Genomic DNA, 13300 nt, shown 5'->3' with positions numbered 1-13300 from the left:
AACAGGAGAGATTCAGAGCTGGGTAAACACAGGAGCACAGTGCCAAGGGAAATCCAAAAACACAGAGCCAAGGGAAAGAAGCACAGCCCATAAACACAGAGACAGAGTACAAAGCACGAGGTGTGAAATATGAAGAGCGAAGTCAGGGCAAAGCAGGGTCCAGAATCTAGGAAGCAAATACAACAAGAGCTCAGGAACTCGAAACGAAGCGTGAGGCGTAGTGAACTCTATGTTCCTGAGCACTGCCAGATCACAACTTATGTAAATTAAACCACCTGGGGTGGCCATAGTGATTGCTTCCAGGTGGTGCAAGACTCCTGTCAAATTAGTTACCACAGTCTCCAGCACTTTAATGACAGGTGATTGAGGTGTGTGTGACTACTAGGTAGATACTAGCTTGCCCCACCACTCATCCTTGGCAACAAGCATGAGTTTGATTATGGATATTACAGAAGATCTCCAAAAGTTAGTTGAGTTTTGCAGACATGCCCACACTAATAACAGTGAGGACATTAGGCACAAGCCTGAAGAGTCATTGGGGGGCTTGGTTTCAAGCAAGCAGACCATGCTTTTCATATTTCCAAACTGGAGTCCTATTGGACACAGGATATGAAATAAATGAAGAAAGCAAGATGTAAGTAAAGCTATATAGTTTATTTAGTACGAATAACTCTTAAATCTAGCATTAAAATACAATAATATTACATATTACATCATCCCCACAACCCCTGACCACCTATTAGCCTTTGTAAATTACACAATTTGTAATTGCGTGGAACACCAGAATTACCATTTCAAGAAGAAGTGTGGTGTCCTGAGTCACTTACATGACTGTAACAAACTGGGGAGATGTTAATACGACAGACACATGTTCAGCTCTTTACTTGAGGAGGTCTCATTATGACTGACTTTTTGAAAATGCCTCCTGTATTTTCCAAGAATACGTGTACTTTCACAATTGTTTATATCAGTGCACGAATGGTTGAAACCTGGAAATGCACAAGATTTCAACAGCAAACAAGGGGCAACATGTGTAGTTCTAGCTGCAATAAGCCTAATTTCAGATGTGCACGTTACAGGAGCAGCTAGTGAGCCAGAAGAACAAAGGCAACATGCTTGAATTACTACGGTTCCTGAAGCATGCCTGTCAGACTTGTATTGCAGAACTTTGAGTGCTTAGAAAGAGTCCACAACATGAATGAAAATTCCTGTCTGGTCATGGACATCTTAGACTAAAATATTAAAGGTGTGCATGTCCTGAAGAGCTTGTATTGGTGAATTTACCATATTTTTATTCTCACTTTAACCATGGATTTACCAAACATTTGCTGTGTTTTCCTATGGGTTCAACATGCCTTCACTGTGCATTACTACACCGCACCCTGGGAATACCATAGGTTTTACTAGGAATTGTTAGCATTAGCACACCATGATCTACACAGGGATGGAGGCCCTTGTTTGTGTCAATTAAGCAATTTAAGATTCAAAATGTGAATACTTAGTATCTGTGTTTGTCACTGTCCTTACCTTACAGGACTCATTTGCTCACATTTGAGACCCCAAAAGCTAATTGGGGAACATGTTGCTCGCACCCTGCATTGTTTAGATTACAAGCGCCGTGCAAAACAGAGAGCTTCATGGAAATGACCTCTACAGTGATGCTGCGCAGCAGTATTCTTGTTCCAGATGTACTGACTTGGTGCACTGACAGTTAGCATGTCATAAAATGTACATTTGTAGCATTGCTAAAATACATTTATTTACAGTATCTGTAGAGTCTTGACATACAGAAGCACATGCTCTACGCCCACTGGTTTCCCACCAGTGTACATCTCCTCGACTGTGACTTTCTGTTATGAAAGCATGCCATACTTTGCTATACTTTATGTCTTACCATGTCCCTGAACTTTTTCATGTTTTTACCATAATTTCATAGTGTTTCCCTGGTTTTATTGTGGTCTTTCAAAATATTTTAGAAGAATCAAAACTTTCACAACAGACCACCCTGAATAATGCAACACACAAATTTGTTTCCTGGATGCAATTGGACGCAATTTAATTTGCATTCATATTAGAGTTTGAGTATATACTAAAGGGGACCAAATTGAAGCATTCTTTCCTGTAAAAACTCATAGGACATACTTGCTTAGTTAGTTAACAGATGTGAAGGTTTGTGCATGTTATGCTTTGTGCCTTGTGCTGCAGGTATTCTATTTCCTTGATATAAAGTGCTCAGTGTCTGCTCGGACAGAGTATCCCTGCTGCTCTTGATGCAGGAGCAGACTGGGGATGGGTCAGATGAAGATGTTGCTGAGCACGCGGAGACACAGCACCCAGTCAGAAGGCAGCTGGTGATAGCTGAGCGGATTGCCGTCCAGACGCAGGACTCTCAGGTGCGAGTAATCCACCGGGCCCACCGTCCTGCAGAAACTGGTCATGTTGACCTCTGGAAGACAAAAGACAGTTTTAAGAATCATACTCTTCCCTGTACGGCCATGTCCGCCATTTTACTTTTACTGTTCTCCACTGTCTGGTCTTACCAGCATGATTGCATTGAAAATTGAGATACTTTGAACTTTAAATTTTCCCTTTCCATGAGCTTGAGCACTTTGTTATAGAAGCGCTTGCAATTATAATCTTGAATTTTGCTCAGCGATACAGTGTGACATTTTTATAAGCACGTACGAGTGGAAACTTATGACAAACTCGCACTCTGACTCAATATTAATCAAACTGAACATCAAGAAAAGGCAGACTGTTCTTTCTGCATGGTTCTTATAAGGAGCCCTTATTTGAAAATGTAGAAGGATGTGATTGGAAAATAACAAACGAGACACAGGTGCATGGGGCCTGCTTTTCAGACAATAAAAATCTCAGTCAAAGCAATGAACATGGGTGAACCTCGGTGCTGATCGTAAGGCATCCTTCCCTGTCTGAGACAGACCGGAATCCTCAGCTCGGCAGCCAGGAGAGAGAAACAGAATGTGCCTGTGAGTGAGCTAACCACAAGCCACAGTGCCGGGTGGCAAGATCCTTTGCCAGCTTCCTCTCTCCTTCACCTCAGTCAATGGCTCAGACTGTGTTGTCACGTCTTCTGGATCTCCTCTTGGAAAAAAGCAGGCACGAATTCCTAAACGAAGTCTCTGGAATCAGAAGCTAGACCTAAGATCTTTCTAACCACACTGCTGAGGAATACTGGTCCCTTTGTTGGAAATCAGTGTTCCTGTAGGTATTCCTTGCAGATCTGAACAGAAATTCACACGAACAATGGCTTCTCCAGGTTGCACAGCCCCTGAAAACATTTATACAATAGGTTTGCTATTTTTCAGTGGGTTCGCCTGCTTATGCTCGTCATCTGCATTGACTTTCCCTCATATCATGGTCTACCACAGCCCTTCACTCACTGGAATGATTACACTGCACTGTTATACAATTTACCACACTTTTATTGTGGTATACCAAAGTTGCTTTTTACATGTTAATATGTGAAAGGCAAAAAATGAGGTAGTCTTTTCTCCATACAGTCATATTTCAATCTCGGCAACTCGGTTTCAAGTACAGGACAGAGAAGCACCACAGAATCACTCTTTACAGGACAGAGAAATGAGATCAGCTTCTTTCACTTCAAACACTGAACTTTAAAGAAGTCAATCGAACACTTCCTCTGTGTCTTTGGGAGAAAAGAGAAAATCACCTAGAAAAAACTTACAGCATGCAAGCTCATGGAGTTAAAGTTAACAGCAACACCAAAATCACAGCGAAGTCCCCTGAGCACTAATCACAGTGTTGCTATATTGCCCGACCACCATACCATGTCTAAAAGACAATGATCCATGAGATTAGAAAATGCAGTCTTAACTTGTTACTCACAGTACCATAAAACCAAATTGTGGTTTGTTTCTTCTATGCTCACTATCACTGTACAGCACAAGAACAGACCAGCCAGAAATTGGAATTCTGTCATTTTTTGGACCGTTGCTGGAAAAAAACGTGCAGTTGGCCTGCAAGGCAGTCCCTGGTAATCTCCATGCAGATGTTTTCCGGCAAATTCCCAGCGATGATGTGGTTTAATTCTGCTACTGCCATAGTTTCTCACTGATGAAGAATAATCATCAAGTCAATCAGGCATGGTGGGGGTAGGTCTGAGATTCTAATCACTTTTTCCATGATTGCCGAGTAGAGACGTTCTCACACAATGGGTCTTTAAGCAAGGGTTATTACTCCCTTCAGCTCAGTTGAACGTTAAGCATATCTTGCAGCACCTCTACTTTTACAAAATAAAAAGATCACTTAATGCATAAGAGAGATTGTGCCCCTTGATCACTTCATGTGTTCTCAATAACACTAACACGTTGCATTAACCAAAAGGTATAATTTTGTGTTGGAATTAACTACCGAGCCTGTGTTCTGGGTTGTGCCCTAAACATACTGTATGACTAGGGTGCCTCATACTGTGCTGTTATCCCTCGGATTTCACAGTAATGATATCCAGATGTTTTGTGAATTCTACATGCACTGCAACATTCAGTCACGTGAAGCAGTGTAGGAGGATCTGAGTGTCTTAGGCAAGAATTCACACCCATCCTTTAAGGATCCAAGATTCCTGTGCCTTATCCACAGTGGATATGACAAGACATTTAACTTGTTCAAACAGCAGGCAGTCATGTTGGCTACAGCAAAGCTAAGCTAAGCACCAGCTATTTCATCATTGTCACGACCACCAGCCAGCGAAGATCAACTCACAAAAGAACTAACCAGTACCAGCAGCGGGTTAATAATAACAAGCGCCGCTGCACGTGTTAATCCATCAGCACACCCTGTAGCGTGCGGCAAGCAGCACTATTTAAACTATCCTAACCCGCTTCCCGCTGCTCGGTATTGAGTCTTCTCTTTGAGAGCTCTTCCTCGCATTTACGCTCACTCACTGGTAACTGAACTCCCTTTTGCCTCTCGACCTTGAACCCCACCTTCTGTTTTGGATTGTTTGCTTCTCTCTGTACTTCCTGGATTTTGATCTACCTTTCGCCTATCGACTACGATCTTGCCTCACGTTCCAGATTGTTCCCCTGTCTCAATATCTACTTGCTCTGCGTCTGCACAGGATCTGTATACCTTTTCATTGAGGATTCCTGACAATCATGTTATAGGCTCAGGACCTTGGTAAATGTCCTTGCCTCATATCTATTTTACAAGACCCAGAAATATCAACTAACACTTAAATGGAGCTGTGGACTTAATTTAAGTGGATCCAAAATTCTGATTAATGCATTTGTCATGGAGTTTCCTTTTCAACAGGAATACTCAGTTGACCCTGTTAATTGCAATTTTAATAAGAACAACAAACTGCTATGGACAAGTTGAGTAACCCCTCACTTTTGAATCCAAATAAGTGATTCAGCCATTGCATGTGTTATTACATACTTTGCAGCCATGTGCAGCACCACAATGAAGTCCATGATACATTTAAAATGCAACTGCATAGTGAATTAAATGTGCAATGTGAGTGTCTGCTTCTAGAACATGATGGAAGACAGGATTCATCAGAACCTCTCTAGGGATGCAAGATGTACCCAAGGCCAAGGGTCTTATGATGTGAGCAAGATGGCAAAGCCACACTGGCTTGTAACACTGCATGTAACCTCAGCACCAAGAACTACTTTACCTTGGATGAGATTAGCCTGTAAGTAGAGATACTGGAGAGTCTCTGACACTACGGGAACTGAGGTGAGCTGGTTATAGGAAAGGTCAAGCTCAATAATGGAGGACACATTGAAGACGTTGCTGGCAATGCCTTTGTCCTGGAGCCTGTTGTGGCTGATCCTCAGGTACTGCAGATTGCCAAACCCCATCAGGCTCCTTTCCTGCAGGACGCTGAGGGAGTTGTTGGAGATGTAGAGCTGCTGGATGGATGGAGGCAGGCCCTCTGGAAATTCTTTCAGCTGGTTGTGGCTGAGGTCGAGGAGAATGACGGACTGCAGACCTGCCGCAATAAAACAAAAGAAGAGAGAACACCAAACAAAACTCACTTTTACAGATTAAAAACGCTTTTTAGACCGTGAATCCAAAAGAAGGGAGGAAATGGTCTGTTTAAGCTCTTGAAAAATGCACTGGCTCATTTTCTTATGAAGTCAGTGTTGGACGCTCAGATTTTGTTCTGAAAGCTTTGGACTGGTTTATAGGTGCGATGGGAGAGATCTTTCCACTATTAGTCTGAAGCGAAATGTACTCACGGCTCATGAAGACGTAACGCTGTTCACAGGCCAGGGAAAAACACAAAAAGGGAACGGATCCAAATTCCACTGACCTTTGAAGGCCGCCTCTCCTATCGTCTGCAGCTGGTTGCCCTGCAGCAGCAGCAGTGTGAGGTTGCGCAGGTTCCGGAAAGCCCCGGGGGTGATCTTGCTGATCCGGTTGTGGGCCAGCCGGAGCTGCAGGAGGCCGCCGGGCAGCGGGGAGGGCACGTCCGTCAGGTGGTTGTAGTTGAGGAAGAGGTTCTCCAGGTGAGGCAGCTGCGCCAGGGCCGTGCTGTTCACCTGGTCGCTGGCGAGCTGGTTGCGGTCCAGCAGCAACCAGCGCGCCAGGGTGGCGTTAGCGAAAACGCCCGCCGGCAGGCTGGAGATGAGGTTGCCCTGCAGGAACAGGTACTGCGTCCTTGGGGGCAGCGCGGGCGGCACAGCCTTTAGTCCACGGTGGTCGCAGTAGGCGGCCGAGGGCCAGTGGACGGGGCAGTCGCACTCCAGCGGGCAGGTCTCTGTGTTGACCGCGCGGTACCAGCTGGCGTCCAGGCGGCCCCTCAGGCTCAGCACGCTGGGCTCCCCCAGCAGGCGGTTAATCATGACGGGTATCCCGCCATAATCATAGTCGCTGTAGCCGCCCAAGCACTGGCGTATGCCAACCACAGAGAGGCACAGCAGGAAGGTTGGTAACCCCATGGGAGTTTTGCGTGGATGTGGGTACGGAATTGGCTCTGTGAAGACAAACCAGGGCTTCAATGATGTAAAACGTCCACTGAGATCATTAGATACCGTGGATTTAACCCCCTGGACTGTGCTTCTGAGGCCCTGTATTTGGGCCCCTTAAATGATATTGAATTTTTTAGTTTTGTTGCACAAATAAATAATTAGTTGTTTTTTTCTGTAATGGTCACCATAATTGAGCGTAGTCAGGATTTTTTTTTCTAATTCCTGAGCTAGAATCTCATTGAGCCGTTTTGTAATTAATACAACAAGCCTTAATGTGATTGAAAATACTCTAGTTAACAGTTTTAGCTTAGTTCCTAAAATTTATAAAATGTTCTCACTGTTATTATATTTATTTTGCTACTGCTGTTTGTTATAAAATATAGAAAAAATAAAAAAGTAAACTCATTATTTATCTAGAACATTTATGGAAAAGATGTACTGTAGCTTGTTACCTTGTTACATTTCTAAGTATAATATACATTTACATAATCCTTCAACATGTATTACTTATAAGCAAAAGTAAAGTAGCAATAGTGTAGAAATATGATGATTAATATGATTGAATATGATTTTAAAACTACATTTTATTAAATTTATTTTTAATTACATTTTAATACACTTTGGCCTGTTGATAGCGCCACCACAAGCAGTACCTGGTCCTTATCAGCAGCTACATTAACCATTTCAGGCTTTAATACAATGTATCTCCACACTTGACCTTCAGTAACACATACACATCCATTCCATAGCTGGGAAAACAGGACTCAATATTGCCTAAATCTGCCATGAAATAACAGCATAATGGGCCTTGCAAATAATTCCTCGTAAATCTGTTTCATATTAATCAAAAGCAGAGATACTGCCATCAATTTTAACTGTCTTTATAGGGCATGAAAAAATGTTTTGCGACACCAGACACATATTTTTCATATTCCGTTTTTTTCCATCTCTCTGAGCTGGGTGGCCTGGACTTACCTACAGTAACTCTGCCATCTCTTAAGCAATCACTTTTTTGTCTGGGGACTCATGAATATTCCGCTTTTTAAACATCCCAATCCTCTGCCCTTTGCCTCTTCGCCCTCGTCAGTAACAAGACAGGTTTTGGAATTAAAAAAAAGTGGCTTTCTCAAGCTGGAGGGGTGAGAGCCACAGGCAAAGAAAATGAAAACATACCTTGATTGCTTGTGTCCCTTCCGTAAAAAGCTGCTTTCTCTCAGGGCTCCTGTTCCCAGGTTTCCTCCCTGTTTTTCTACAGCGTTTCTGGCATTGAGCTGCGGGTCTGCGCGCTAGGAACCTGCACAGTATTTACCCTGTGACTGAAACATTCCACATCCTCGTATGGCGAAGGCCCCAGACTACTGATGCCTTTTGATATCCCTTCCCATATTGAGGGATGCAAAAGCTAATGGTTTTCTTTTCCTATTCCAACATTTGGTAGGAATGTGCTTGCCAACAGAAAATCTCAGCTGCAGGAACCTGCAGGAATAAATCAATAAAGCAGAATAAAGACAAGAAAAGGACTGTTTAAATACTCACCTTGACTGGCTTCTAAATGTCAGAGTAGGTATCCGACATGCATTTAAATAGTGAACAATCCTAAATCTGATTCATTTTAACTGGGACAGCTAAAGAGGAGTTATAGTAGCAATTGGAAGACTTATAGTTTATTTACACTTATTTGTTATTTGTTAGGAATATGGAAAAACCTGCAGTTTATTTACCGCAGCTGTTAAAGTTGTAGAAGCAGTTGTAGAAGTTGTTAAAGTTGTTCTAGAAGCAGCTTAGTCGGCTTTTGCCCCTGAATTTCCTCCTGATACAATTACTACCCAGCAAACTACCTCTAAACCTGAAAGTTTTAAAACACATTGCAGCACCAAAGCTACAGAATACCGAAGCTGTTAGGACACTATATATATGCTGTATAGAGACATTTCTGGTTTACCTGAATTGCTCCTAAAGTTCCACTTGTTAAGGTGGGTAAGGGGATGAGGTCCATATCTGGTGATCTCCTGGTTACATAGACCTGACCTTTGACCTTCCTTTTCTAATGTTCTGCTTCTGACATCTGTCTGGGTGTCAATATCCCTTCATTCTTGCTCCAGTAAGTCATATGTTTATTTATTTTGCACAACGTAGATCAGTTTAAGCCAGCAACCTGTGATGTTAGTGGTGGCTCAGATCCATTTCTGCTGAGTCCTCACCACACCCAGGGAGTCTGCTAGGCTACACACTTGGCATGAATTAAAAGTGAGTTACATATATACTGTATGTGTTTTGAAGCACCAGAGTCCCGCCAAAAAAAGATGGAGCATGTACCCAACAGGAATTTTCAAAGAGAAACTTCTCAGGCTCCTTTCTTCATTCCTTCGATCGCCTTGAAGATCTGAAAGCACTTTTGCAGTTTCATCTATTGAAATCAGGATCATTCTAATTCTTGTGTGGTTCTAGCACTTATTTAGTACATATTTGCCCACCCCAAAGATACTGTATCCTTTCCCATTTTTCCCTCATAGCTGAAAACTAAGGCTTCATTTCTCCAGTGGACAAACAATGATGGGCAAACTGAACGCTCACTAATAAAATAGGCAACTTGCCCATAGTTTGCCACAGGGAAAATGTGGGGCTCCAAGTATCATTTTGCCTCCTAAATTTTCTAACCTCATTTCAATGCCCGTAACAGTAAAACACCTGTCAGAAAACAAGTTTGTTGACAGAAATTGCAGCGTTCATTATCTGTAGCTGTGAAGTATTGGATTCCAGATTGTCTGCAACTGAGCAGTCTCCCTTTTCACCACCCAGACCCTTATCTCCAGAATGACTTCTTAATATACTTAAAGATTTACATAAAATATTATCCTAACATCTGACTGCTCTGTCCTCTGGGCCGTGGAAACACCTGTTGGTCTTTCCTCTGTGACCCTTCTTTTTACAACTTGTTTCAGACAAATCAATCAGCTGGTCGATTGTGTGCGCTGGCTCACTGCAGACCCACTGTCTGCTCTTATTGAGACTGGCTGTAACTTTAAGACTGAACTCGACTTTGTTTTGGTAGTGCTGGGAGCAGATGGAATGTGACTTGTTATTGGAAGGCAGAGCAGGCTTGTGTAAAGACGATATCCCCATCACAGCTCCAGCGGACCGGAGGAGTGCTTTTGAGCTGCCTGGCTGTGCAATGCAGAGTGTTTGTAACAAGCCCACAGTTATGAAAAAGGCCTGGGGAGCCCAAGAGACCATGTGAGAAGTTCGGCTCTGCGATAAGAAGCTGCAGGAGGACTGTGAGAGACCTGCAGGCAGTCAGACATTGTGGGCCTGTGAGTGGCAGAGGAGAGGGGGAACACACAGCTGTGATCTGAATGACCACAGCGCCCCCTTCAATAAACACCCCCAGGGGGTTCAATCGGTTCTGTTTCTTGCACACTGCATACTGCACAGAAAGGCAATCACCCTTGAACTGGATTAAAGTGTTATTAAGCAATATTCATCTTTGTTTGAGCCAAACTATTTTCTTTGGAAATGCGGCATTTTAGAAAGATAACTCAAAGTTTTGGGCCTGTATTGATTAATTGACATCGTGGTGCGCACACCAATTATCTCATAGGTTACCCTGACCGCTACTGGGATTTAATAAATTGATTATTATCCTGTAAAATCAAGTAATAGAATCCCACTAATTTGTACTTCCTACCGGCAATTATTGTAATGAGTATTTCCTGGATTTCCTGGGATTTTTGACTGCATCTATGAGGTGCAGTAGAATGAATTCACCAATAGGTGTCCTTCTTTTGTCTTTTATGAGGTGCTCGTTGAAATGCAGCTTTATTCTCAGCCCCTAACCTCTGCTGCTCTCAATCCTGCTATTTTGTTAAATATAGCACCACACACCAGAAAAGACTCAGCTCGATTTCCATTCCAAGGAAAACAAGAAAGAAGCAGAGATCAAGAGATGTGTCCAAGACTTCTCACAATATCTTAGATCTGTTAAGACTCTTGAACACCATCCAGAACAAAATAAAGACGACAACGAGCAAATTATTGTTTGCCCATCAGGTATCTTTTAAGGGCCGGAGGAGAAGGATCTCATTTGTATTTTTAAACAACTGTAAAATGGATTTTGAAGTAAGTATTGTCCAAGGAGTGAAAGATGAAAATATTTACTCTTGGTGTTGCCAGACCATAAATGACTTACACTATAGTTGTTTTTGAGATGTGTCAAATATTTCTTTTGGCATTATTACTCCAATATTTCACTCCAAAAGGAGTAAGAAGGAATATGGATCATATTAATTGTTCATAATTTAAATCAGATATTTTAAAACCAAGTATTGAGTTTAACTTTCTTCAAAACAATGAGTTAATAAACAGTTGTATTGGAACGAGAAGACCAGGTGTCTTCATTTTAAAAAAAGAAAATTAAGTTGTTTGTTGAAAGTCCAGAAGTGAACAAAGTATTTTTAAATACATAGTTTTATTGTGTTAAACATATACCCGTAAGAGAGGTTTTATTCTTAAAAAAAACAAGTCCAAATAATCCATTCAAGTCTAAAATCTTTGGAACTGGGCCCCTTTTACTAAACAGGTTTCTCTTTTTCAGAAGCATGGCCTGCAGCCCGAAAAGTCAATGTTTTGATGTCTCAGTGCTGAATGGAAACAGGCACAGCAGCCGAATCCCAGGAAAAAGCCCTTTCCATATAAACACAAGGAAATGAAGACACTTTCCATAGGTCTTCTGGATGGCTGAACAAAGACCCTCTGAAGTATGTGGCAAGGCTACCAACTGCTGCACTCAACCCTCTTCTGCCCAAAGCTCAACCAGCCAAGAGATGCAGCCTGACTTTCTCACTGGCGTTTAAAAGCAGAAGGTCAAAGACAGCTGTCAATCAGGTGAACCACACCTTAAAATGCAATTCACCAACATTTCCTTTCCACTTACTAACTAGGGACTGGGCAAAGGTGGTCATGGGGACTTGGGGACTCCATGTGCATGTTAATCAAGAATTGCAAAGTTGGTTTTACAATGAAACCCTAGAACAGTGCAATTCTGCACTTTGCTGCTAATTTGCTCCTTACAGGCTGAAACTCGTGGCAGCATGCACAGGAAGTTCTCCCTATATCCACAGCTGAAGCCTTCAGACTCTGATACTGTTAACAATGGTGGCCTTGCAGTGGGTGGGTGTCGGACAGAAAGGCAATTTCACTAAATGCTGTGTCTGACAGAGCACCTTTCTGTGTCTTTGCAAAAATTAAACTAAATTTCCCTTTACTGTGTTCATCCTAACAACTAAGGTTTCACTCTTATGGCCCTAGGATAATTTTGATTTCTAAACTGCCGTCAGTGCCTCCAACAGGATATTATGTTTAAGTTCTGGTATAACTGATATTCTTGTTGCTTTTTTAATCCAAATTTTCTTGCCAGAATAAAGGCCTCCCTCATAACTTTAACCCGTACGTGGTACAGGTCAAGAGATCGAAATACAAACACAGGAAACATTATTTGTCTCCCAGTTTGTTTTCCTCCAGAGAATACAAAGATGTTTTATAAAACTGCAGCTCAACAGCACAGTTAAGAAGGCAGCTTGTGGGTTAATGTGCACAGCCACTGTCGGCCCTGTTAACTGTTGTGTTAAAAAACATTTCTACAGGCTCTGCAGTCTTGTTCTTCATGACTTCCATGTGTTACCTCGTTGGCCCTGGGTGTCTCTTTAGATCTTTTCTGCATGAAGAAATCTCAAACATCAGCACAAATGCATATGCTTGTGTAACTCAGAATATAAAACCCCATTCATGAAGACAGAGGGGTATATTGCTGTATTTATAAATATTATGGTTGTAACCTCTCTCCTGCACCTCTCCTGCCTAGCCCCCCTTCTTCTCTCTGCCGAACAGTCGTTGAGGATCTTGTAGCTGACTCTGTACTGTGGCCAAGCCACAAGCCACTGTGGCAACACAAAGCCTCATGCCAGTCAGACAGCTTTGAGTCATGTACAAAATAACGCAGAGTTAGGTCATTATTTTTTTATTTTCTTCTTAAATGCTTTAAAAGTGATCTCCTGTGTTTCTTCTTGCTTTGGAACAAACAGACAAAAAACATCAAACAACAACGCAATTAAATAAAAAACTGTACCCTATGGACTCAAATATACAGTATGCATCTAACCATGGATGTACTATAGCTGAACCATCAGCCCAGTCTAAAAAAGCAGTTTTATGATGTCTATAGGTTGTTCCATGTACTGAATGTGGTTTTGTCTTAGATTCAGAATTCCACTTCAGGAACATCTCCAAGCACCTAAATCATACAACCCAGACAAACCTTAAACCCTTAATGCCAGCAGAGCAGT

General features: G+C 42.2%; 1 protein-coding gene across 1 annotated transcript; it reads right to left on the bottom strand.

The window, feature by feature from the left end:
* Window positions 1-635: 635 nt before the first annotated feature.
* On the bottom strand, window positions 636-8348 carry LOC148658811 (lumican). The gene is made up of 4 exons (XM_088640474.1): window positions 8136-8348; window positions 6305-6967; window positions 5663-5980; window positions 636-2446 (listed from the first exon to the last, which is right to left on the bottom strand). Exons 2-4 carry the CDS (start codon window positions 6930-6932, stop codon window positions 2295-2297), a joined length of 1098 nt encoding a protein of 365 aa, XP_088496600.1. The 5' UTR covers window positions 6933-6967; window positions 8136-8348; the 3' UTR covers window positions 636-2294.
* Window positions 8349-13300: the final 4952 nt, after the last annotated feature.

The sequence above is a fragment of the Lepisosteus platostomus genome, chromosome 7 (genome assembly GCF_059453375.1).
Source record: "Lepisosteus platostomus isolate fLepPlt1 chromosome 7, fLepPlt1.hap1, whole genome shotgun sequence".
Lineage (NCBI taxonomy): Eukaryota > Metazoa > Chordata > Actinopteri > Semionotiformes > Lepisosteidae > Lepisosteus > Lepisosteus platostomus.
This window is presented reverse-complemented; position numbering and strand designations above follow the sequence as displayed.